We start from the raw sequence: 25,768 nt of genomic DNA, 5'->3' as shown, positions 1-25,768 counted from the left end.
TAGACGGATGGTTTTCTTTTCTTACAGAAGTGATAAAAGTCTTTTTAAAAAGGGTTCTCTATATTCAAAGTGTTTGTTTGTGTGTACGCACAGTGATGAGGAGTGTGTGTTACGGCACAGGGATCATAGCGACCGGGAGAGAGACAGGCATCGGGAGCGTACTGGAGGAGAGAGGGATAGAGAGGACAGATACAGAGAGAGAAGACACAGGGAGCACAATGAACGGCACAAATCCTCACGCAGGTTTGTACACACACAAATGCAACATTTGTAGACGATGATGTATGTTAAATATAGTGTCTGTCAAAGGTTTGACACCCATGTCTTCACACTACTGTAAATAATAACAAAGGTCTATTACACCTCCTCTGTCTCATGGGTCTAAGCATTCTGTAATGAGAACACACTTCAGGGATCAATCGATCATTCATTCATTTTAGGGTCGCGGTGGGTCCGGAGCCTACCCGGAATCACTGGGCGCAAGGCAGGAACACACCCTGGAGGGGGCGCTAGTCCTTCACAGAATGCTTACAGGACTAACTTTTTTGTATTTTCACATTTAGTGCTGAATTGTGCCAAAATCTGCCTCTTTTCCAAAAGAGGGTTTTGATTTGATTTGATTTGATTTAGAGGTGCAGAAAATGGATTCAATAAAACTGTCTTCGCACCATGATGAAACTGTAAAAGTTTACTTTGCCAGCTGTATGCTCACAGTCCAGTGTGCTCACACTCATTGGCTAATGCCAAGATAGTTAGCATAGTCTGTAACTATTGTGAGCTCCTCTTCCATATGTCACTGGATTTGTAGCCTCTCTCCATATGTTTCCTCCTATTAAGTCCCATTTCCCACTCTCATTTAGCTCAGAATACCCCATTCCTAGAAGTCACAACACTAATTACTAAGACATTTATAATTGTTCATCAAAGCTGTTTTTTTAGTCCAGATCCTTTGAGGATGCCCTCTGCCTGGATGCCCTGAGTAGTCAGTTCCACTGTTCTACCAGCTGGGATGCCCCTGTTGTAGAATACACTATTTGGCCAAAGGTCTGTGTATAGCTTACAATCCAATACTCCTGAATGAAGGGTGCAAATAGGGAGTATGCCCCTCTATGCCCCACACGCAGTAACAGCTTCTCCTCTTGTGGGAAAGCTTGGGACATTTGCTTCAAGGTTCTGAATGCATTCAGCCGAAGTGAATGCAGTGTAATGCCTGGGTTAGCAATAGGTGCATCTTAAGGTTGTGGACATCACTCTGAAACTGAAGTATCGACACACCAGTTGTAGCCTCACAAATCCTGGCTTAACAGTGACGAGAGAAAAAAGAAATTGAAATATGAGGATAAAATGTGTCCCGATCTTCTGCAGGTCTGTGACTGTGCTCCTTCTTCTCCTCTCTCCGCAGCTACAGTAGGAGAAGACACACTGTTGATGAGGGGGAGAGCCACAGGAGACACCGACACAAACGCTCCAGACACAACAGAGACAGCACAGAGCCCAGTGAGGAGCACAGCACTGAGCACAACAACGGCAACCAATCAGAGGCCACTGAATAACCCCCACACCCCACCTCACACCCCGTTGGTGTGGATTTAATAGAGGGGTCTTTATTAATGTACTCTTAAGCCCAGTAAGCAGTGGCTGGCTGAGGAGTGACTTTATTATACATTCATTTGGGCCAGTCTAAGGCCAGGCTCATCCAGAGCTGATTTTACGTTACGCTTAAATCTGTTTCGGGACAACTAGTTTATAATAAAGACCAAAAAGCTACACCATATTTTTAATTTAACTTAATTTATAGTAGTCTAAGGTGATTTGAATGATCTTTTGATTATAAGAGAATACTAAGAATGATATTTTTGTTGTGGCAAAGAATGTCAATTTTGTTGGGGTAGAAAAACAGTGCTATAAATGATTTCATAAAGCAGCTGTGTGAGTGTGATAATTTAACCACAGTGCTGTCTCTCTCTCTCTCTTTCTCTCTCTCTCTCTCTCTCACACACACACAACATGAACTCTCTAACAAATCTCTTGTTGAATGTTTTTATTGATTATTTATCCAAAGGTATCATCAGATACAGTATACTACACAAGCCAAAAGCCTGAGACACTGGACCACACTGCTTCCCACGACGACGTCCACACACACACACACACGCACGCACACACACACCAAGAAAAACACACTCCCACGCTCCACTCCCTCAGCTCATGTCTCTAGAGTAGCAAAATCAGCAAGGCCGCCAAAATCTCGTTGTTATAAGCAGAGATAATCTTTTTTCTTTTAAGAGCATATGAACAACATTTATTTTAGCCAACGTCCATATTGGTTTTTTTTTCTTTTTCATAATTTCATAATTTTCACTAGAGATTTTTTTTTTTTTCTTTGCAACAGCGTCTGAAACATCACACAGACAAAGAGGAAAAAAATAAACTACTTGGCAAACGAGTCTCCATGCCAATAGCTGGAGAGAATGCACCACTGAACGAAGAGAGCAAAGCCGATATCCAAAAGGCCATAAGAACAGAGAGAAGTAAACAAAAGAACAAAAGAAGTCAGCGTAGTACAAGTGTTTGAATTCATTTTTCTTGTTTTTTTTTTTCATTTCCATTTCCATACACCGACATTAAACAGTAAAGAAATGTGCGTCCACTTAAATGCATGTTCTAACATATAAGCTAACGGAGTTGGCAACTTGTGTCCCCTTCCCTCCCCAGTACTACTCAGAACCCCAGCTTCAATTCCTGCATTTCCCAGAAACCCCTTCTCTCCCCCACCACAGATCAGTGTTAAACACTGCAAATATTTCTTGCACAGTGCCCATAGAGGAGTGTAGATAGTGTACACTTTATCACATGTACAGTAGTGTGCAATAGTTAGAGACCACCCTTTATTTAGTGCATTTCTTCACTACAGCTGCAAATTAAAAGCTATTTTAGATGAATTTCTGGTGGACCAGCAAAACTCGCACTATCAAACAAACAGCAGATCAGATCCAGCTCCACCTTTGCTCCAAATCTGAATTGTGTTAAAGACCATTTGCAAATCAAAAATAGACCCAGCAGGTTTTCTCAGAACTATAGACTGGTTACCCCAGAGCCCAGACCTCAACATAACAGAATGTGTTTGGATTATTTAGCTTGTGAGAAGAAGAAAAAGAAGAACTTTGGAAGTGTGTACCGTTATCCCTGCTGATTCCTTTGAAAGCTCTCCCAACACAATGGAAGCTGTAATAAAGGCAAATGGTGCATGCTTACAATTAATAAAAAAAAATAACTATGTTTTAATTTTCATGATGCTGAACAAAGAATTACTTGGCTTTTTGTTTTGATTGGAAATGCAATAAATAAAGGGTGGTCTCAGACTCTTGCAGAGCAATGCATCTTCAGATTCACTCCTTGTAATGTGAGATTATGCTGTTGCTTGGTGCTTCTCCTTGTCCAGCTTTTAGGCCCTTGGCTTTAGTGACGTCTTGAGCAGGTTTTAGCTTCATTAGTTGCTTTATGCATCTTCCTGTGCCTAAACTGTGTGATTGGCAAGGCAGAGTTAGTTGGCTTTAGTCCCAGGCAGCCAGCGACGAAGCTAGCAATGTTTATACTGTCACAAGCCTGAAGAAGAACCTTCCAAACTCCTCGCCATGTCCTTTCTGTCCGTTCAACATAACGGCCACATTACGGCAAGTGCCCTTCTGAAGAGAGTCTGTCATAGGCCCTGCCTTTATGAACAGGAGTCTGAGTAAGCCCCGTCCCCCTGGGCGAGGCCAATGCGGCTTGGCCCTGCCTTTCAAAGGTTGGGCGGTCCATTTCTAATGACCTGCCTACCAAGGAAGTCCATGTTCAAGGGCTGTGTTTAGCCCAGCCCTCCAGTGTAGGGTAAGTGGGATTAAGCCCTTCCCCCATGCTGTGTCAACTTATAACAGGCTGCCAGGCCAGGAAACGATGGTGAGGGTGATACGCCCCCTCAGTTCCTTCAGCAGACGCACCAGGGCTGTGTGCGTCATTCCCCAGGTGCTCTTCCCATTGACCTCCAATAAGATGTCCCCACAGCTGCGGAAAGAGAGAGAACAAATGCTTGGGATTAAAACTATAGACAGAACAGATTTAGTGACTTCAGAAGAAAGGAAGAATAAAATAGTACTATGGCTTTTCTGATCATTTTATGCTTTTTGTGGTCCACTACAACTTTTATACAACTCATTGTTTTCAACTGCAAATTTATTTTATTCTGTTCTTATTTTTCAGCCTATTTGAAAATGATGACTATATTAAGTTACATTTGCTCTTAGAATGAGTCTAGGGTTTAGGTTTTGGGCTGAGGTAGAGGTAAGAGTTAGAATGAGTGTAGGGTTTAGATTTTGGGCTGAGGTAAGGGTTAGATTGAGTCTAGGGTTTAGGTTTTGTGCTGAGGTTAAGGTAAGCGTTAGAATGAGTCTAGGGTTTAGGTTTTGGGCTGAGGTTGAGGTAAGAGTTAGAATGAGTCTAGGGTTTAGGTTTTGGGCTGAGGTTGAGGTAAGCGTTAGAATGAGTCTAGGGTTTAGGTTTTGGGCTGAGGTTGAGGTAAGAGTTAGAATGAGTCTAGGGTTTAGGTTTTGGGCTGAGGTTGAGGTAAGAGTTAGAATGAGTCTAGGGTTTAGGTTTTGAGTGGAGGTAAAGGTTAGAATGTATCTAGGGTTTAGGATTTGGGTTGAGGTAAGGGTTAGAATGAGTCTAGGGTTTAGGTTTTGGGTTGAGGTAAGAGTTAGAATGAGTCTAGGGTTTAGATTTTGGGTTGAGGTAAGGGTTAGATTGAGTCTAGGGTTTAGGTTTTGTGCTGAGGTTAAGGTAAGAGTTAGAATGAGTCTAGGGTTTAGGTTTTGGGTTGAGGTTGAGGTAAGGGTTAGAATGAGTTTAGGTTTTGGGCTGAGGTTGAGGTAAGAGTTAGAATGAGTCTAGGGTTTAGGTTTTGAGTGGAGGTAAAGGTTAGAATGTGTCTAAGGTTTAGGATTTGGGTTGAGGTAAGGGTTAGAATGAGTCTAGGGTTTAGGTTTTGGGTTGAGGTTGAGGTAAGGGTTAGAATGAGTCTAGGGTTAAGGTTTTGGGCTGAGGTTGAGGTAAGAGTTAGAATGAGTCTAGGGTTTAGGTTTTGGGCTGAGGTTGAGGTAAGAGTTAGAATGAGTCTAGGTTTTGGGTGGAGGTAAAGGTTAGAATGTATCTAGGGTTTAGGATTTGGGTTGAGGTAAGGGTTAGAATGAGTCTAGGGTTTAGGTTTTGGGTTGAGGTAAGGGTTAGAATGAGTCTAGGGTTTTGGTTTTGGGCTGAGGTTAAGGTAAGAGTTAGAATGAGTCTAGGGTTTAGGTTTTGGGCTGAGGTTGAGGTAAGAGTTAGAATGAGTCTAGGGTTTAGGTTTTGGGCTGAGGTTGAGGTAAGAGTTAGAATGAGTCTAGGGTTTAGGATTTGGGTTGAGGTAAGGGTTAGAATGAGTCTAGGGTTTAGGTTTTGGGCTGAGGTTGAGGTAAGGATTAGAATGAGTCTAGGGTTTAGGTTTTGGGCTGAGGTTGGGGTAAACGTTAGAATGAGTCTAGGGTTTAAGTTTTGGGCTGAGTTTGAGGTAAGAGTTAGAATGAGTATAGGGTTTAGATTTTGGGTTGAGGTAAGGGTTAGAATGAGTCTAGGGTTTAGGATTTGGGTTGAGGTAAGGGTTAGAATGAGTCTAGGGTTTAGGTTTTGTGTTGAGGTAAAGGTTAGAATGTGTCTAGGGTTTAGGATTTGGGTTGAAGTAAGGGTTAGAATGAGTCTAGGGTTTAGGTTTTGGGTTGAGGTTGAGGTAAGGGTTAGAATGAGTCTAGGGTTTAGGTTTTGGGCTGAGGTTGGGGTAAGGGTTAGAATGAGTCTAGGGTTTAGGTTTTGGGCTGAGGTTGAGTTAAGAGTTAGAATGAGTGTAAGGTTTAGATTTTGGGTTGAGATAAGGGTTAGAATGAGTCTAGGGTTTAGGTATTGGGCTGAGGTTGAGGTAAGAGTTAGAATGAGTCTAGGGTTTTGGTTTTGGGCTGAACAAGTGAATGAGGTTAGGGTGTTGTGAATGAGTATTGAAGTTAGGATTTGGACTAATGTTAGTGTTAGAATAAGTGTTGAGGTTAGGGTTAGAATGAGTGTAGGGTTTAGGTTTTGGGCTGAGTTTGAGGTAAGGGTTAGAATGAGTGTAGGGTTTAGGTTTTGGGTTGAGATAAGGGTTAGAATGAATGTAGGGTTTAGGTTTTGGGCTAAGGTAAGGATTAGAATGAGTCTAAGGTTTAGGTTTTGGGTTGAGGTAAGGGTTAAAATGAGTCTAGGGTATAGGATTTGGGTTAAGGTAAGGGTTAGAATGAGTCTAGGGTTTAGGTTTTGGGCTGAGGTTGAGGTAAGTGTTAGAAAGTGTCTTGGGTTTAGGTTTTGGGCTGAACAAGTGAATGAGGTTAGGGTGTTGTGAATGAGTGTTGAGGTTAGGATTGGGACTAATGTTAGGGTCAGAATGAGTTTGAGGTTTTGAGCTGAGGTTATGGTTGAGATATAATCACATTGCCAAACTCTCTAAGGAGAGTCTGGTACCTATCAAAATGAACCAAAACCTGTCTACTACTGCAGGAAAAGAAATTTGACTGACACATAAAAGGACAGAGTCTGCTATTTTGGCATGACATGTAGAAGGAAGCAGTTTTTATGATTCATGATAGACCAGTATCAGAACCAGTACAAAATGATACACCAAAGGCGTATACAAGGATAAACAGGTCAGTAGATAATCAGAACATAAGGCCAAACTCTACTGGTTTAACATAGAAGCAGAGTCTGTGTTTACCGTATTCTGCCGTCGTTGTAGGCAGGTGTGCCCTCGACAATGGAGCGAATGAAGAAGGACTGGTTGCAGTTGAGCTCCTCCTGGCCCCCGACAATGCTGAAACCCAGGCTTCCCGACGTGCTCCTCCTCAATACAATGTCCTTACAGCAGTACAGGTGCCTGCAGGGAACAAATAACCTTATCACACACACACATTCCAAGGGAGTTTCATTCCAGACAGACTGCAGGTCAGGGCAGCACAATCCAGCTCAGTTCTTCCCTGGTGGCCAATACTATAAGCTGACAACCTGACAAAATTATTTATGTTGAAGGCAAAAGTGCGGCCGTTCATTAAGCTGATGTATGATGCTTGACCTTTATTTTGGCAAAAGCCAAGAGCTTCAAATGTAAATTACAGTGTATGAGCGAGTATGCATTGATAAAAAACTGTTTGCTTGTTTTAGAATGCTGCTGAAATTAGTGGAAATTTCTGCTACCCACCATGCTATAGGGCTCAGGCAACCTTTCAGGCTGGGTTTGAAGCATTTTTTTCAAGTGTGATCTCAGGTCAGATTTGCTTTCTAATAAGTTCCTGCCTTGCGCCCTGTGATTCCGGGTAGGCTCCGGACCCACCGTGACCCTGAACTGAATGAGCGGTTACAGATAATGAATGAATGAATGGATGAATATGCATACTTAGTTTTATCAATACGTAAGTATGGGTCCCTGACCAATTTATCTGCACCATGTTCATCTGTGTCAGGCAGTAGAGGAGTTTGGCCCTCCTCCCAAATATCACCATTCTCCCTAACTAGTTCACCTGACAGATAATTAAACAAAAAACTACTGCACTTAAACAGTGCACTAATTCGATGGGGAAATGTAAACTTTCTCCATACTTGTTAAACTCAAAAGTGTGTTAAGCCTTAACGCCAGCAGCTGCAGTAGTGGGTTCTGTTCTTTGCCAGATACAATCAGAAAATCCACAGAAATACACAGATAATAAAGACTGCTTGTGTAGCACAGATTTGTATAACACCTATTTATCCCAGCATGAGAAAATCTCAAAAGCTCTGCAACAAAGCACAGTGCTGTACTATCTTTGTGGTAATCTATCTCTGTGTGGGTTTAGTGTAAGTATGAATTTCAAATCCATGACCATGCAGACTTGTAGACAAGAGGGGGTTTTCGAAGAGCAGCTCTGTGGTCAGAAACTTGACCATTAATGAAGGGCTTCTATCTTCCTAGGTATCAGCATTGACTGCTGTATCTAGCAGTCGGGAGGGTATTTTGAAGTGTAACCCATCGGGACTGGCTAGGATGTGTTCTGAGAAAAAACAACAAAGCCACTTTTGTCAGTCAAATTGAAGAAGAGTGTTTGCTAAATGCCACAAAAGTCAGTGTAAACTGCTGGAGGATGCGTACCGCGACATCAAGGCAGGCGTTTCTAATGAAGTGTCTAGTATACAGTCTTTGTGCGTATGTTGAAAGAGCTTTGATCTTCCTAGAGTCTAAAACCCCACTGAACATCAGAAGCGAGCAGAAGTTAAAAAACAGAAAGGTGGGGAGTTCTGCAAGTTCATGAAGTGTTCCTCGAGGTTGGTGGCTACTGTATAATGCAGAGGCTCTGACTGGCAGGTATATTTGAGGAACTGGCTGAAATTCGCTTGCTCGAATCCTCATTATGAATAATTCCATTTTAAAGGCATTGGGAGCAGAGGGGAAATCAGAGTGGGGGTGGCATCCATTTGAAGCTGTCACGCTCCTAGACCTCTAAACCTCTTACAGATGGAGGAGGAAGCGGCAGAATCCTCGCGCTCCCCTTCCCTCCTGCTTCTTGAATTACTATGCAGACGATATTGTTTGGGAAGCTGCTGCGAACTTCGAGACTTTTATCTGAGCAAATTATTATTCATAACTATCTCCCCTCCGTGCTGCAGAAGGTGAAAGGAGAAGAAAGGGTCATACGAGAAGCGAGAGAATTAAAACCAAGGAATCCAGAGAGACTGGCCGATAAAATGGTCCAACTCTAGGAATAATTTTCATGGCTTGTTTATCTGGGATGGGGTTCCCAATACCAGTCCCGGAGGGCTTTACTTTAGCACAGTTTGGTGACTACGATTCTTAAAACATGCCTGGTTCAACTTATCTCTTAATTGCCAGGTTTAATAGGTGTGAACAGGGAATCAAACTGTGCTGGATTCTGTTCCTCCAGGACTAGAGTTGGCTGCCTTCAATCTATTACTTCCGGACAGTTTCTGGTTTTAAAAACAACCAGAGGAGGCAGGAGAAAAGCAGCTTAGATGTAAAGCCACATCATTAAGCCACAGCGGCCACATTCTGCTACACTGAGCTTGGTTTCCTAATGTGGTCAAACCTCTCGGGGCACTGTTCGACAGCCCGAAACTGGAAAAGGAGATTTATCTCTTAAACTTGGACCTGACATAGGGACTGTGCACTTGTCTTCCATTTGGAAGGTGACATTATTTAAAGTGGTATATCGGCCTAAATTAACCTGGAATATCTTACTTGTCAGGCTCTTTGGCATTCTGTACAAAAGCATCCCTCACTATCATATCTGGAATGCAAAAACACCAGGGTAAAAAAATAATAATAATAAAGCACCCTCTCTTTCCATACACACCCCCAGTACCATAAAGAAACGGATGTAGAAACAAATAACTGATGTAGAATGTAATAAATAGTGCTATTAGCATAATACAGCATTAAAAACATACCACCCTCTTGAATCTGCCACACCGTTATTTAGTATTCCAAGAAATATCAGAAGACCCTACACTTTCTTGATCTTTATACTGTGGGACCAGAGTAGGAAGCCATTTTGTGTGTTTCCAATAGATGGTTATATAGCAATACTTAGCATTTCCATTTTGGTTAATTATGCTCTGGAGTGTCCCAATGAAAAAACAGAGCTTTAAATGTGTGAAGTCTATCCAAAGCTTGAGGCACAGTGACTTGACCACAATAGTGTCTGAGAATGAGTCATTGTGTGTGTGTGTGTGTGCGCGCTGTCCCCGTTTGTCCCTGACCTGGGCAGCTGAAGCCACGACACCCAGAGTGGAGAGTAGTCGTCACTGGGCAGGGGCGTTTTGATGTCGCTGGGCGAGCAGGGAGAGAGAGAGCTGGGGGAATGCAGCGGCGGCATGCAGTCCAGAGAGCTGACGTCGGGCGGCCTCATCTCCAACACACGCAGGACCACCGGAGACGAGGTGTTTTTCAGATTAGCCACAGCCTCCCCACGAGTCACGCCAGTCAGGTCAACTCCATTCACATTTAACAGGATATCACCTAGGAGACACAGCACACAGGGGTCATTGTGATACATGGAAAGGATATTTTCACAGGAAAAAAGAAAAAAAAAACAGGTCACCTTAACGTCTCAGTCATTTCTCACGGACAACAAAAAGATCAGATAAAAAGACAAAAGAGACTCCTTTAGCTCAGAAATTTCCTCTGAGACACAAGGCCCAGGAACCTTGTGTGTCATCTCGAATTTTAACTCTGACATTAACCTTTAAAGATATGCCGTCTTACCTGTAGCTCTCCTGAGTCTCATGTCCACTTTTTAAGTAATGCTATTTAGACTATTTCTCCTTAGGCGTTTTAGGGAAAGCATTATTAAGTCTCCTGAGCCTTTAAAAAGCAACACTTGAGCAATAAAATCATTTTCTGTGGTAACTCTTAGAAATCTCAGCTGCTTTTGCAAAAGCTGAATGATAATCCGCTTATATTTCATACTTCTTTTCACACTTGACCAAAGTGTTGATTCTATACTGTCAGTCAATGCCATATCTGTGTTTGTAAGTAGCTGTTTTATTACGTCTGTATGTGTTGTTTGTCATGCTTTACATGTCACCACATTTCTTTATATGTTTTTGTATTCAAAAATTTTTAATTAAATAAATAAATAGCAGCAGTCTGTGAGGAGTTTGGTGTGTTTTCCCCGTGTCCACGTGGGTTTCCTCCTGTTTCCTCCCACGGTCCAAAAACACATGTTGGTCAGTGAATTGGCGACTCAAAAGTGTCCGTAGGTGTGAGTGAATGTGTGGGTGTGTGTCGCCCTGTGTGTGTTCCTGCCTTGCGCCCAATGATTCCATGTAGGCTCTGGACCCACAGCGACCCTGAACTGGTTAAATATTGAACTATTGAATATTGAATACTGAACTGGTTACAGATAATGAATGAATGAATGGATGAATATGTATACTTAGTTTTATCAATACATAAGGTAAAGGACATGTAAAAGAATAATTATGAGACCGTCTTCATATTTTCCATCCAATGCTAATTTCTACCTTCAATCAAAGTGGGGCTGTTTGATTTTGAAAGCAAGTGCATCATTGATCCTTCAGCGTATGTAAATGAAAGGAACAGCAGTGGAAAGAAGAGACGTGAAGAAGAAAGGAAAAAGAGTTATGAAGAAAGAGAATGGCCACCAGTGACAGAGAGATGAAGGGAGATGATGACATTTCTAAGAGAGATGCAGGTGACAGAGTAGCCATATGGCTGCTTGAAATGAGGAGATGGGCTGTCATTCTAAATTTCTGTACGGTGCAAACACACTCACAGGTTTGTTTTTATACCATTTTTGAGTATGTGGTGTGCTACATCTCTCACCTCCCAAGGACCTTTACTCACGTTTCTGTCCCAGTGACTTGACAAAGATTTATATCTCAGGGCCTCAGCTCTCTGAGTTACAATCCCTGATATTATATTTCTCAGTCCATACAATGATCACTTTTACAATCTCTGCATTTTAATACAGAATTCAGTTGATGTGAGCAGTCCTAAGTATTATGTTGATAAATATGAACATACACTCTCAGAAAAAGGTTCAAGTTACATTACTGGTCAATAAAGGTACACATAAGGTAAATATACCTTTAAAGGTACAACAGTGGTGTTAACGTCCAGTTGTATTCCCTAAAATTACATTACATTCTGCTCTCCAGAAGGAGCTGAAAATATTTGTAATAATTTGTAATTTGTTACATAATGTAAGTCCTGGAGATGAAATGTGGCATATGAAATAAACCCAGTTTTAAAATGTGCAATTCTAATAGAGAATGTGCTTTTGAGGGTACCACCAGAGTGACAGTTTCCATCCCATGAACATGTTTCAGGTTTCAGAACCAGAACTATGTATTTTCTAATTGATCTTCTATATCAGTGGGTTGCGGCCAATGATTAGGCTCTGGACCCACCGCGACCCTAAACTGGATAAGCGGTTATAGACAATGAATGAATGAATCTTCTATATCAGGTGCTTGATTTCAGCATATCAGGTAATCACTGATATGTGCTGATATTTTCTGAAATTCTGATAATAGTCTAGAAAAACAAACACACACAAATGCATAGAGACTCACATCTCTGTGTAGATAATTGTACATATACCACACAGGGAGCATGTGACAGTATTAACCTCAGTATTTTGCTATTCATGCAAGTAATTGAGAGAGAGAGTGGGACAACGAGGCAGGGCGATTTTCTTAATATGTCAGGGGTATGTGTGTGTGTTTGTGTGTGTGTTATTCTATTACACTGCTATCACGCACACATTTGCAGAGTCTATTGCATATGCATTAGCAGGTGTGTCTTTGATAGCAAGCTTATGAGAGTGAGGGTGACTGGGTTCAAAAGTGTGTGTGTGTGTGTGTGTGTATTTGAGAGAGAGAGAGAGAGAGAGAGAGAAGGAGATTAGAGAGTCACCTTGGAAACAGGTGTATGGCTCTGTTAGAGCCCTGAGACACACCAGAGAGAAGATCAGTCAAGTGATTGTTATGTTATGAGTTTCACAATGATGTATTCAAATAATGATGCGCATGTCTATATATAGGAATGATTACACAACAAGCGGTATGCCCTTCATGTGTCTGTCACGTTGTGGGCAAACATCATATGAGATTTACCTGTAAACAACCTATGTGTATGCTACAGCATGCCTCAGGCCTGTGAATCAGAAATCATAATGCATTTTCTTACTATACCATGACGTAATTCCAAGTGAAATGGGATATGAATAAGAATCTTTGGTTGGGAAGATAGGCGGACATGCTGATATGATGGATCAAGCTTAACATGACCAGAGACATAAACCAAGGCTCTAAATAACACCTCTTCTCTTCATGTCACACTGATCAAGACGCTGCAGCTAAAATCTTTTCTTCCATTCCTGTTTGTTTTATGTGCTTTGATGTAGTGAAGCATTACCCACCTATAAAACACCCATTAAAATCAAATCTTGTCACTGTCCAAAGAAACACATGTAACTCCATTTTTGTGAATTTTTAGTTTACTACATTTGAACACAGCAGCTGTCCTTCACACTGTGTGAACATTTCATGATGAATGGACCAATGGAAACGCACTAAAGTTACTTGGAACTAAATATTTTTCGTTGACTTTGAAGGTTAAGAATGTTTTTCCTACTCCAATCAATTTACCAGGGCAGCTGTGGCCTGGTGGTTAGGGAACAAGGCCTTCGATCCCCAGAGCCGGCAGGTAAAGACTGAAGTGCCCTTGAGCAAGGCACCTAACCCACAACTGCATGTTTTTCTTTGGATAGCGACAATCTGTTAGAGTATTTCTCCACTTGCTAAACTTTTCATAGAAGAATTGTTTCAAAGTAGATTTATTTTTTTTGTGTGGAATCTCCGTCACTATTTTAAAACATCCTTTAATAGTTTGTCCCATCTTTGCTGCAGGAACAGCATCTAAACTAAAATAGACCTTATACTAGACTGACTAAAGACACTTGTGGGGTCAAGCTGAATGTTGGATGATTAGTCTTTTAACAAAATAAATCACTGGAGATGTTTCAGGACCCACGTTTGATGTTGATCAATATATCTCTTAGAATTTCATACCAAACAGAACATGACTAACATATTGTAAGAATGTTTTATTCATTTAGTCATTCATTGTCTGTAAACGCTTATTCAGGGCTGTGGTGGGTCCGGAGCCTACCCGGAATCACACAGCGCAAGGCGAGAATGCCATATTGCTCTTTAATATTTGCTCGCCATAATGCCTATATACTCACTTGGATGTCACTAAACCTGAGTGTGTTTCTCATACACACACATACACTCACCTTTGCGGATGGACCCCTCCTGGGCCACCACACCATTAGGGTCAATGTTGGTGACGTAGACAGGGAGGTCCCAGCCACGGCTGTTCATGCCCCCAGCAACGGTCATGCCCAGAGACTCGTTGGGCTCCTTCGACAGAGTGACTGTCTTCTCATAACATGCTGGCTTTTGGCATGAGTCCTGGCAAACAAGAAAATATTGACTGAGCTTTTATGCATGTCAACAATGTACATGTATGTGTGTGTGTCTGCAGGACAACAGCATGTTGCTGTTTTGTAAAATGCATATAAAGGTGGTTATAAGATTATAAACATTTACCAGTAAGTTCAAAAAATTTTTAAAATGTCATGATAACAAATTAATATTGAGAAATAATGAGATACACTGAATAAATTTAATGAATAATGATCATGAATAATTTTTCATTTGGTGGCGCAGCAGGTAGTGTCGCAGTCACACAGCTCCAGGGACCTGGAGGTAGTGGGTTCGATTCCTGCTCCGGGTGACTGTCTGTGAGGAGTTAGTGTGTTGTCCGCGTGGGTTTCCTCCGGGTGCTTCGGTTTCTTCCCACAGTCCAAAAAAAACCCCCACAAGTTGGTAGGTGGATTGGCGACTCAAAAGTGTCCATAGGTGTGAGTGAATGTGTGTGTGTGTGTATGTCTGTGTTGCCCTGTGAAGGACTGGCACCCCCTCCAGGGTGTATGCCCAATGATTCCAGGTAGGCTCTGGACCCCCCGTGACCCTGAATTGGATAAGCGGTTACAGATAATGAATTTACTCTTAAATGGCTGAAATAACCTTGTTTTTATGCAATTTTTGATGGTAATGTATGCTCATCTGTTGCACCATCCTAATCTGTTGGATTCACACCTTTCGAACTCTCTTGTTAAGAGGACGACTCGAGATCACACCACCTGACAAAAGACCAGAAAATGTGTGTGTTTGTAGCTTGTAATGGATGAGCTAGCAGTTTCAGCTGGGGCCAGTGATACTGCTGACCGTTGCCAAGATGCGGCCTTGGAGCCGGGCCAAAAGAAACAAACACAGCAGCTAAGCGCTAACTTAATAAAAAAGTGCTGTTAAAGTTCAGTGAAGAAGTGTCTTCTGTTTAGTCTAAGGCCGTGGCTATGGTGAATCAGATTGGCCCGGACTGTCTCAGGCTTATCACTATTATAAGCCTGTCTGAGGCACAGAAAGAGAAGACAGGTTCCCAGCTCAGAGTGTTGAGGAGAATTACCGTTTTAGAGGTGTGAGAGAGCAAAGGGAGAAAAAGGAGGAGGGTGAATGAAAGCTGAGGGGAGAAAGAGAGAAACGGCACTTGAAAAGCTGTGAATTTGAGCATTTTTAGAACAAGGGAAGTCGTCCCCTCGGATAATGACTGGCGGAACATCCCATTTAGAAGAGGCGCTGAAAATCCCCTCTGCCATAGCTGGGTTTTCTCCTGCCTTTAATAGGCTTGGAGACTGTGTGTGTTTGTGTGTGTAACCAGGAGAATTGTAAGACTGCAAGTACAACCCTTTGATGTTAGTGTCTTTTTCACAGTAAAGGGAATAGTCAGCTAAGTGGTGTTGGGAGGAGTAGTGTGTGCATAAGGGCCTGGGGTGTGAGCAGAAGAGAGTGTATGTGTGTCTAGTCAGAACAGTATGGGTGAATGTGTGTGTTGTTACTTGTGTGTGTAGGTCAGTGGTCCGTATGATATTTTTAAACAGATTCAGACTCATACTGGGTTTGTAGCTGCTGACCTCTGTGCATGTTTGTGTGGGTCTTACCAGTAGTGTGTGTTCAATGTCCACAGCTGAGTAGGGTGGGGGACCCTCCATGTTCCAGGGTGCCTCCTGAAGGATGTCTGGGGCTGGAATGTGTGTCTGCCGAGACACAATGAAGTGGACCCTCTCCACACTCGCCTAGACAACACACACAAACACATGATATCAGAGACACTCGGAACACTGCACGTCCACAGCACAGCCAACAAATCCACACAGCCCCAAGCTTTCTCCTGTATCTCCAGCATGTACTGTATAAGCAGCATCGATATTCAACGGCTCCAGCTGCTTTTTAAAGCTCCGCAAATAGAAGTGGGACACACTAGGGAAAGATTAATTACACTATAACTGACACTGAGGGAAAGAGAACGTGGACTGAGTCAGCACGTAGTTGATGGATTATATTAAGTCCTAAACCGAACTTGAATTGTGTGGATGCTTGTGTGTAAAATGTAGTAGGCTAGTATTTGAATAAAACATTTGCACATCCCTATATACTTTCATCTCTAGATTACTTTATAATACCTAATACAAAATATAAAAAAGTTGTTATACTCTATAGTTTAGGGAACAATGACAAGAAATTAATCGGTGCAGGTTCGGTACAGACGCATTCATCACTGGCATACAAAGTATTTTGAATGAATAAATTAGATGTGAGACAAGCAATTCACATAAAATCAATGCTGGAGAGAGTTTGGGGATCTGTGAAATGGTGGGAGGCTGCAGCAGGGTGTGTATTCAAATCTTTTTTTTATTTTCTAAATATTTGCAAGTGGATGAATCTGTGGATGCAGAATCTATACGGAGGGATACGGAGGGGGCTAAGTCTACTAGGAAACACTGGGTTGGAAAATTAACATTAGTAAAATTCAGAGATATGTGCTTTAATGTGATCCTAATGAAGGAAAACTGTGTTTTAGTGTAAGCCTTATGCAGGGAAACAGTGAATTAGCATTGGCTCACTGTTGCGTGAATGAGTTGGGAAGCCCCATGAGAGGATGCAGAGGACAGCACCCCCAGGAGCTTTATTCCTTCAAATATGTAAACTACAAAATAGCTTTTTAGCCCAGAGAGAGAGAGAGAGAGAGAGAGAGAGAGAGAGAGAGTGTGTGTGTGTGTACGTACTTGGGTCCAAAATGTCTCATTATGCTCAGAGAAAGAAAGAAGCACAGATAACAGATTCTGCAGTAACTGCCTATGCCCCTCAGCTAGATTCTTTCTTCCTCTGTCTGTGTTTGTGCATGTAACAGGAATATATCACATTCTGGGGACCAAGCCCTGCTGACATGCTCACATTGTGGGGACTTCTCTTCCTTATGGTACCACACACCTTTCCCCACAACATAGATAAGTCAATTTTAAGGTGAAGGCATGTTTTAAGTTGAGGGCTAAGGTTAGGTTGAGTGTACCTAGGGGTAAATATCCACAAAATGAACAGCCCCACAATGCATGTAAACTTGTGTGTTTGATGATTATAGAGTAATGACACAATTGTGGCTTGCAAAACATGCTAGTTGAGTTACTGTAAATTAATCTATATGTAAATGTATTAGTCATTGATGCTTTGAGGGCAAGAAACAGAGTGTAGCAAGCATAGGAGAGATTGTTCATTTGCCTCTCTCTCTCTCTCTCTCTCTCTCTCTCTCTCTCTCTCTCTCTCTCTCTCTCTCTCCTCTCTCTCTCTCTCTCCATTAACAATTAACCCTTGTTACTGCAGTGTGCTTCTGTCAATTCTGAAACTTATGTAGTAGTGAACAGTTTGTTTCAATCACTTGGACTACAAAAATGAATAGGTTCACAAGTTTGCCAAAACACACAGTGGGACACAGGTCAGGAGGACTGGGAATTTGGTGGAGGACTATGACAGCACATATTCGAGAGTAGATTTCAGATGATCTACAGCTGTTCACTTGTGGGTAGCTCAAAAACTCACTGTTCTCCTTCAAGCATGTTTAGCTGCTTTAGGATTCCAAATAATTCTGTGGCAAGTTTCTATCACAGGGAAGATTCAGGGTGGGAACAGGAATGACTAACTCTGGAGATAAGTGGGCAAAACTCCAAATAATATTGAAACACACCCACACACGCAATACAGGCCCCCAGAGCTCTGACTCTGACATGAATGGGCCTTGCTCATTATCGCCATAATTGGACTAATTTAATCAGTTCCCTCCGGAAGTTGATCTCTGGATTAAACTACTTTCTGCAAGCGGCCATCTTGTCTCTTCAGAGATTAATCTTGCCCAGACAGGATGCAAAAGGCTGAATCGTGGCCCCCAGACCAGACCCACCACAATGACACACACAGACACACACAACCACACACATCCAAATGTTAACCAGCAATACTAGCAAGCCATTTAATGACCCCAGCCTCACCACTCTCTCCAACACACACCCACATACACCCACACCCCCAGGAACTGCAATCATATCGACATTATCTGGCACACTGAACCACATCTAACCCCAAGCCTATTGTACTAATGCACAACAATCAGCAAAACAAACAGACCCCAGTATTTGAGAGGGAAAACAGCACTTTTACAAAAAACACTGCTTAAATTGCAAAAAGAAAACAATGATAAGATCATTTTGAAAGTTTTCAGCCACTACAGAGCAATAAAAGGTAAACAGTATGTTAGTCTTAATGGACAGACACTAATCCAAGCACACAATTCAGTTTTTTTTGTTTTGTTTTTTAAGCATACTAACAGTTCCACTGCCTCCTTTCCAGATGCAAATGAAGTATTTGGGCAAAATTACCTTGCTTTGGGGAAATCTCCAAATTCTCCAAAAAATATCATATCTGTCTAGGATCAGGAGACTAATTTAAACCAAATGTCTACAAAACCTCTCCCTTTTCAATCCTCTTCATTTAATTTGTTAGTGTTTCCTTCATTTTAACTCACTGATTGGTCTCCTAGCGCATAGGGTCATTATATTAATGTACAATTACAAACTGGACTATTATATTTGAACGCTGTCCTCTTTCCAAACATTTCCTTGATAAAGCCAGTGGTAAAGCTGACCGCTACATTGCATTGTATTGATTGGGTCCTGACCATTGAAGAGCAGGGTCAAATGGGGATAAGGAAGTATGCAGAGAAACAGGTGAACTATGATCTGAAATTGGAGAACTACTAAATGTGTGTAGATACAAAGTAGCTCTAATCCAGTGATGGTTCATTGTATATTCCAGGGTACCATTTTAAAATAAGACTAGAAATATAAAGGTTTAAAAATGGTTTTTAAAACTATTAGTTATATGGTTATTTATTTGGCTGTAAACACCTTAAAGGGTTCACTATTTGGCAAATAACATCACCATTGCCCTTTCTATCTATGTATTATAACGATTCATTAATGACGATTATAGGATTAACAACATAAGTAATAACTATTAATAAATAGATTTTTAACCATTTATAACATTTTTTAAGTGTAGTCTTATTATAATATGGTATCTATTACAGTTTATAGATTCATAATACTTTACAATTCATTTCACTTTAAGAAGTCAGAAAGGGAACGAAAAGGTTAAAAGTCTCTGACTAGGAGAATACATTACTTCATGATTTGGACATTACTAATCTGCATATCTTTGCCAAACTCACACATGGCGCCTCACATGATGTAACTGGCCAGGAGGGTTGTGTCATTTTACTGGAAAAGAATCAGAATTTTGATTATTCTAGAGCTTTGCATAGCTAGAGATCTAAGATAACACATACTTATGTACACTTTAGCTGCTCTTGACTGACCAGTGAGAACAGCAGGATGGCTAACAGAATTTTTGCATAGCTGCACGTTATACCTGTACACTAACAAGATGAAACTGTATAATACATGCATATATCTCTCTCTCTTATCTCATCAATGACATCTGACATCTCTCACCAACCTGTATGAGCAGTGCAGCATGTTCAGGGGCTCCATATCTCAGATCATGTCCGTTAATGGCCAGCACACGGTCGTCCACGCGCAGTCGTCCGTCACGAGCTGCCAGGCCACCCTCCAGCAAATGGAAGATGAAGACACCGTGCTCGTCTGGACGGCGCACCAGCTTGATCCCCAGCTGCTCGTCCGGCGCCCCCTTCACCAGCACCACGTGCAGGCTGTCGTCTCGAACGGTGGTGCCATGACCCGGGTACATCTCTCCAGACCCAGGGACATGGTGATGGTGATGCGAGCGGTAGCGGTGACGCTGCTCACGGAGAACGGTCAGTCTCAGCAGAGTGCAGGGCTGCTTAAGAGCAGCCAAGGCATAGCAGTGAGGGACGTTAGTGATATCAATACCATTCACCTGGAGAGAGAGAGAATGAGACACAGAATAAGAGAGATACTATGTTGATAAGGTAGAGACAGAGTAGCCACAACCTAGGCATAGACAGTGAAAGAGAAAAGGAGTAAAAGAGAGAATGAGATGAAAAATGAAGCGAATGAAGTAAGGGGAGGGAAAGGAAAATACAAGGGTAGAGGCTAAGTTCACGTTAAAAGCTGAACTACTCAACTGTATTTTACAGTGGTCAGATAGTTATGCTCTGATGATTCACATTCAGGTTTGTAAATGACCTAAACCTGTCCCATCTGTCATTAGTGTGAACACACCTTTGCCCTGAAAGAACCTACATATGCACATTTAATTACTGCTGAGACTGCATGATGACTGCAGTGATAAATATTTCTGCAGTGAAGTATGTCTTAAAAACAAACAAACAAACTGGGTGAGCAGTTTTATTGCAGAGGGGTAAAGCAAATTAATAAAATGTATAATGTATGTAATAATTTGTAATAACTTGTGAATGTATTTTCTGTTTGTGTTTATGCGAATTCCAATGTTTAAAATTAAGGCTGTCGATCAATTAAATTAACTAAATAATCTCACCATTTGCAGATTTTAATAATATATAAATGCAAAATAAAGAATTAATGATCAGTACAATAGAATTGTATTCATATTAGCAGTGGCTATTTATTAAAATATTTAATAACAAAAATAATGTTAAAATACTCCTACTTCCTTGTATTTTTGGGAGGGAGGTAAATGTAGAGCGATATGAATGAAAAAACTGGCTTGAGGAACCCTTTATTATAATATCTCAGTGTAGTTTTGATGATTTTTGAATTAAAATCTCTTAATTGGCTGAGCAAGAGTTTCAGGGAGAGCTTTAGCGTTAGGCACAGAAGATTTAATAGAGAGGATAAATGCTACAATGCAGCTCATGTCTCAACCATGGAAACAGGAGTGTGTGTGTATGTTTACGTGAGCGTGTGAGAGCTATAAAACCACTAATATGTCACTAGATTTAGAAAAAAAACTGTATTATGTGAGGCCAAAGGTGGCCAAATTTGGTAAAAAATTAACATGTTAAATTCCCATGTGTGTTAACACTTTAATTTTGACAGCACTATATTTAAAATAAATTCTACTGGAGTCTGAAAGTACAAGGGCTACTACAAAAGGCAAGGGCACTGCAAGAAAAGTTTGGGAACCACTGATCTGCTTGAACATGAAGTAACATGAACAAAAGAAAACATGTTCATAGAGTCGAATAAGCGGTTTTGTTGTGTTATGGGAATAAAGACATTGTACTTTGCAAAAAGTAGATCAGTCACTGGGAACGTAAAACAGAAATCACAAATCAAGAGCTTTTCTCACAGCCCAGCCCCCAACACACTGCCAAACAGATGGCGAGCACATGACTCCATATGTATTCCAAGCTCATATTCACACCTACTGTACAATGATGTAATATCAGGCCTCTCTCCATAACACCCCCCCCCACCCTCTCTCTCTCTCTCACTCTCACACACACACACACACACACACACACACACACACCTTGAGAATCATGTCTCCAGGCAACAGTCTTCCATCCCGGGCAATGACTCCCTCTCTGTAGATGTCCTGGATGAGGATGCGCACTAGGGGCGTCTCGTTGCCCCCGACGATGCTGATGGCCAGCGGCTCGCAGGGGTCAGCCCTGGTGATCTTGACGGTGGTGACCTCACCATCTGGGATGAGGTGATGGAGCTGAGGCAGAGCAAACACTGCAGACACATGGAGAAAGCGAGACAGCATTCAGGTTTCTTGTTTACAGAAACCGAACATTTCCAGGAAAAAAAAGAAAGACAGGGGGAAGAGCTGAGAAAGCTGTCAAGGAGTCCGCTATGAGGAAGAGTGTATGAAAGAAAAGATAACAGCAGAAAGACAGAAGCATAAAAGCTGAAATGAGAGATTGCAGAATTAGTTGTGAACAGATGCACAGTGAAACCAATCTTGGCAAGCTGCGCAGTCAAGCATTCTGTTTACTTATATTCACAGAGGAAATGAAGCTGTTTCTCGTTCATCTCCCAACCGGGCCAGAGAGTCAGATTAGAAATGTTCATTAACAGCTGCTTTGTAAATATATATCTATAGTGTAAAGCAATTGCAGATTTATGGACCTATATTTCAGGGTGTAGATTCCTGTTTCAGACAAAAGGCAATTGCTACATATCTCAGTCAGGCTCATTCCCCAGACTGTCTGTGCGCATATTCAATCAACAAAGCTGTAATAAACTACACAGTGAAAATATCATGAAATCAGACGGTCACTGAGCTGCTCTCGTACTGTTTCATAAAGTGCTGAACCTCACAGTCTGCTTTAGTCTTGTTCTAGAACCTGCTCTACCTTGACATTCTTCTACTGTGCCGTCTCCTTTCTAGAAACGCTTTGTATTGGCTCATATGTCTCTCTTCTAGAACCTTCTGTTCTACATCCTTACAAACACCCTATCTGTTCTAGAGTCTCCTGACTCTCCCTCTCGGTTCTAGATTCTTCTTAAAAAACACTCATTTTCAGAGCCTTCCGACCCTAATCCTAGTCTAGGTGGGACAATGCTGTCTTTGTTCTAGACACCTTAAAGTTTCTGTTCTAGAAAATTTTGACTGCCCAGTTTCTGTTCAGGAACCTTCTGATTGCCCATTCCATGTTCTGAAATCTTGTGATTGCACAGTCTGTAATCTAGAACCTTTTGCCAGCCCATGCTGTGTTCTAGAACATTGTGATTGCCCATTCTCTGTTCTAGTACCTTCTAGGTCTGTCCACTCATCATTGTTTGCAGCTGTATCTGGTTTAGATATCATCCTAGTTTCTCTATAATTAAATCCTGTTGTGTTAATTTACCTTTGCTAAGTATTTTATGTGTTTAATTTATCCCTTTGTTTCCTGATGTTTATAACCTTGTGTTTCTGGAGAACTGTGGTCTGAGTGTTTGACGTAGCTAGTGTTTCTTTATGGATGCCTGTGTTAGCTCTGTGTGTTTGTGCCCTGACCCTGTTATAGTTCAGACCAGGATAATTGGAAGTGTCCCAATACACAGAGGGTGAACTTACATTCAAGGACTTCCATGCTTTATAGAGGACAGCCCAAACTATAAAAAATAACCCAACTCTCAAACTCAGTTTAAAATTCACCAGATGACATATTCACCAGATGAGTGTCTATAGATGTCAGCTTGTATTCATCATGTTGTGTGGACTTATGTCCAGGTGAGGGAAAATATATGGCATTGATATTGGACACATGGGAAGTCTCCTATAATATAAATTTAGTTCTGTTTGAACAAATCAAGTTAAATGATTTCCTGTTGGCTCTTGATGCTAATGGCAGGGATAGGTTAGGAGAGGCAGAGAAGCATTCAGTTCCAGTAATACAGAAGCCAGTGTAAATGTGGTTTAAAATTGAATTGCAATATTACAAGCAATTTGGCTGACTTGTCTGTAACAGTATAAAAGTACAACCATTATCCTGTGTTTACATAGCATGGGCATAGCTTTGATACTAATAGGCATTTACTTAACAGGATGGCTTGACTTTAAATTGACGTTCATTTAATGGCACAGATTAAATGCTGAATGGACCACCTGGACCTTCATAAAGTTCCAATGGGGTAATGGTATTTGATGAACACTTGTTAGTCAGTCTATGGCCTGCAGTGTTCGTATTTGCAGACTCTCTCTGTGATATTCTCTCTCCCTCTATTTCCTCACACTGCAGTTTCTCTGTCCTAAAGTCAATATTCTCTCTTCATCGCCTGTGATCGCTTGCAGGGGGAAAGAAGGCAGAGCTCATTACTCCAGCGACCTGGGGCTTTTATGTAACACACACACACACACACACACACTCAACCTATATGTTCTCATCAGTCCATATTTCAAGCACTTATTTTCTCCCCAGACCCACTCCATCTTCCTCTTTCCATTTCATTCCCCTTGTTTGATTCACTCTGAAGATGACCCACACTTTCTCAGGTCAGCAAAGAGAGATAAAGCCTCTGGGGGGGGGGGTCAGTGGGCCGAGGAAGCCAGGCAGCAGCAATGAACGATAAGACTGACACACACACACACACACACACGCAAACACAAATATATTCACTGCTCTCTCTCTGTTTTGTATAGTTTGATATCCTTTTTCTATATTATGCATTTTATAAAGCTGCTTTGTGACTACATCAGTTGTAAAAAAAAGTCTGCTATATGAATGAATATTGAATGATTTGGCTATAATGTGGTCTATGCTAGTGTAATCTAGTCTAGTGTGATAAATTCTAGTGTAACCTAGTTTAGTGTGGTCTATGCTAGTGTAATCTAGTCTAGTGTGGTCTATGCTAGTGTAATCTAGTCTAGTGTGGTCTATGCTAGTGTAATCTAGTCTAGTGTGGTCTATGCTAGTGTAATCTAGTCTAATGCGGACTATGCTAAAGTAATGTAGTCTAGTGTGATAAATTCTAGTGTAACCTAGTTTAGTGTGGTCTATGCTAGTGTAATCTAGTCTAGCGTGATAAATTCTAGTGTAATCTAGTCTAGTGTGGTCTATGCTAGTGTAATCTAGTCTAGTGTGGTCTATGCTAGTGTAATCTAGTCTAATGCGGACTATGCTAAAGTAATGTAGTCTAGTGTGATAAATTCTAGTGTAACCTAGTTTAGTGTGGTCTATGCTAGTGTAATCTAGTCTAGCGTGATAAATTCTAGTGTAATCTAGTCTAGTGTGGTCTATGCTAGTGTAATCTAGTCTAATGCGGACTATGCTAAAGTGATAAATTCTAGTGTAACCTAGTTTAGTGTGGTCTATGCTAGTGTAATCTAGTCTAGCGTGATAAATTCTAGTGTAATCTAGTCTAGTGTGGTCTATGCTAGTGTAATCTAGTCTAGTGTGGTCTATGCTAGTGTAATCTAGTCTAATGCGGACTATGCTAAAGTAATGTAGTCTAGTGTGATAAATTCTAGTGTAACCTAGTTTAGTGTGGTCTATGCTAGTGTAATCTAGTCTAGCGTGATAAATTCTAGTGTAATCTAGTCTAGTGTGGTCTATGCTAGTGTAATCTAGTCTAGTGTGGTCAATGCTAGTGTAATCTAGTCTAATGCGGACTATGCTAATGTAATCTAGTCTAGTGTGATAAATTCTAGTGTAATCTAGTCTAGTGTATTCTATGCTAGTGTAATCTAGTCTAGCGTGATAAATTCTAGTGTAACCTAGTTTAATGTGGTTTATGCTAGTGTAATCTAGTCTAGTGTGATAAATTCTAGTGTAATCTAGTCTAGTGTGATAAATTCTAGTGTGATCTAGTCTAGTGTGATAAATTCTAGTGTAATCTAGTCTAGTGTGGTCTATGCTAGTGTAATCTAGTCCCGTGTGATAAATTCTAGTGTAATATAGTCTAATGTGAAAAATTCTAGTGTAATCTAGTGTGATAAATTCTAGTGTAATCTAGTCTAGTTTGATCAATTCTAGTGTAATCTAGTCTAGTTTGATAAATTCTAGTATAATCTAGTCTAGTGTGGTCTATGCTAGTGTAATCTAGTCTAGTTTGATAAATTCTAGTGTAATCTAGTCTAGTTTGATAAATTCTAGTATAATCTAGTCTAGTGTGGTCTATGCTAGTGTAATGTAGTCTACTGTGATAAATTCTAGTGTAATCTAGTCTAGTGTGATAAATTCTAGTGTAATCTAGTCTAGTGTGATAAAGTCTAGTGTAATCTAGTCTAGTGTGGTGTAACCAAGTCTAGTGTGTTTTCTGCTAGTGTAATACCTCCTAGAGTGCATTTC

The 25,768-nt window shown here is 41.1% G+C and overlaps 2 protein-coding genes across 9 annotated transcripts in view; one reads left to right on the top strand and one right to left on the bottom strand.

The window, feature by feature from the left end:
- Nucleotides 1–1,897, top strand: part of fip1l1a (FIP1 like 1a (S. cerevisiae)) — a 40,302-nt gene extending 38,405 nt beyond the window's left edge. For 4 of the 5 annotated variants that reach the window (XM_066676889.1, XM_066676888.1, XM_066676892.1 and 1 more), the window contains 2 exons: nucleotides 94–243; nucleotides 1,403–1,897. In XM_066676889.1, the coding sequence (XP_066532986.1) occupies nucleotides 94–243; nucleotides 1,403–1,553 (301 nt within the window). In that variant the 3' untranslated portion in view covers nucleotides 1,554–1,897. The remainder of the gene's footprint in view (nucleotides 1–93; nucleotides 244–1,402) is intronic. The other variant, XM_066676890.1, reaches the window with a different exon arrangement.
- Nucleotides 1,898–2,036: 139 nt separating this feature from the next.
- The window catches only part of lnx1 (ligand of numb-protein X 1), a 68,528-nt gene continuing 44,796 nt past the window's right edge, over nucleotides 2,037–25,768 (bottom strand). For all 4 annotated transcript variants that reach the window (XM_066677675.1, XM_066677676.1, XM_066677677.1 and 1 more), the window contains 7 exons: nucleotides 21,520–21,728; nucleotides 19,579–19,980; nucleotides 15,675–15,809; nucleotides 13,908–14,085; nucleotides 9,841–10,099; nucleotides 6,812–6,970; nucleotides 2,037–4,044 (listed from right to left, as the gene is read on the bottom strand). In XM_066677675.1, the coding sequence (XP_066533772.1) occupies nucleotides 3,909–4,044; nucleotides 6,812–6,970; nucleotides 9,841–10,099; nucleotides 13,908–14,085; nucleotides 15,675–15,809; nucleotides 19,579–19,980; nucleotides 21,520–21,728 (1,478 nt within the window). In that variant the 3' untranslated portion in view covers nucleotides 2,037–3,908. The remainder of the gene's footprint in view (nucleotides 4,045–6,811; nucleotides 6,971–9,840; nucleotides 10,100–13,907; nucleotides 14,086–15,674; nucleotides 15,810–19,578; nucleotides 19,981–21,519; nucleotides 21,729–25,768) is intronic.

This window comes from Hoplias malabaricus, chromosome 7 (assembly GCF_029633855.1).
Source record: "Hoplias malabaricus isolate fHopMal1 chromosome 7, fHopMal1.hap1, whole genome shotgun sequence".
Taxonomy (NCBI): Eukaryota; Metazoa; Chordata; class Actinopteri; order Characiformes; family Erythrinidae; genus Hoplias; species Hoplias malabaricus.
This window is presented reverse-complemented; position numbering and strand designations above follow the sequence as displayed.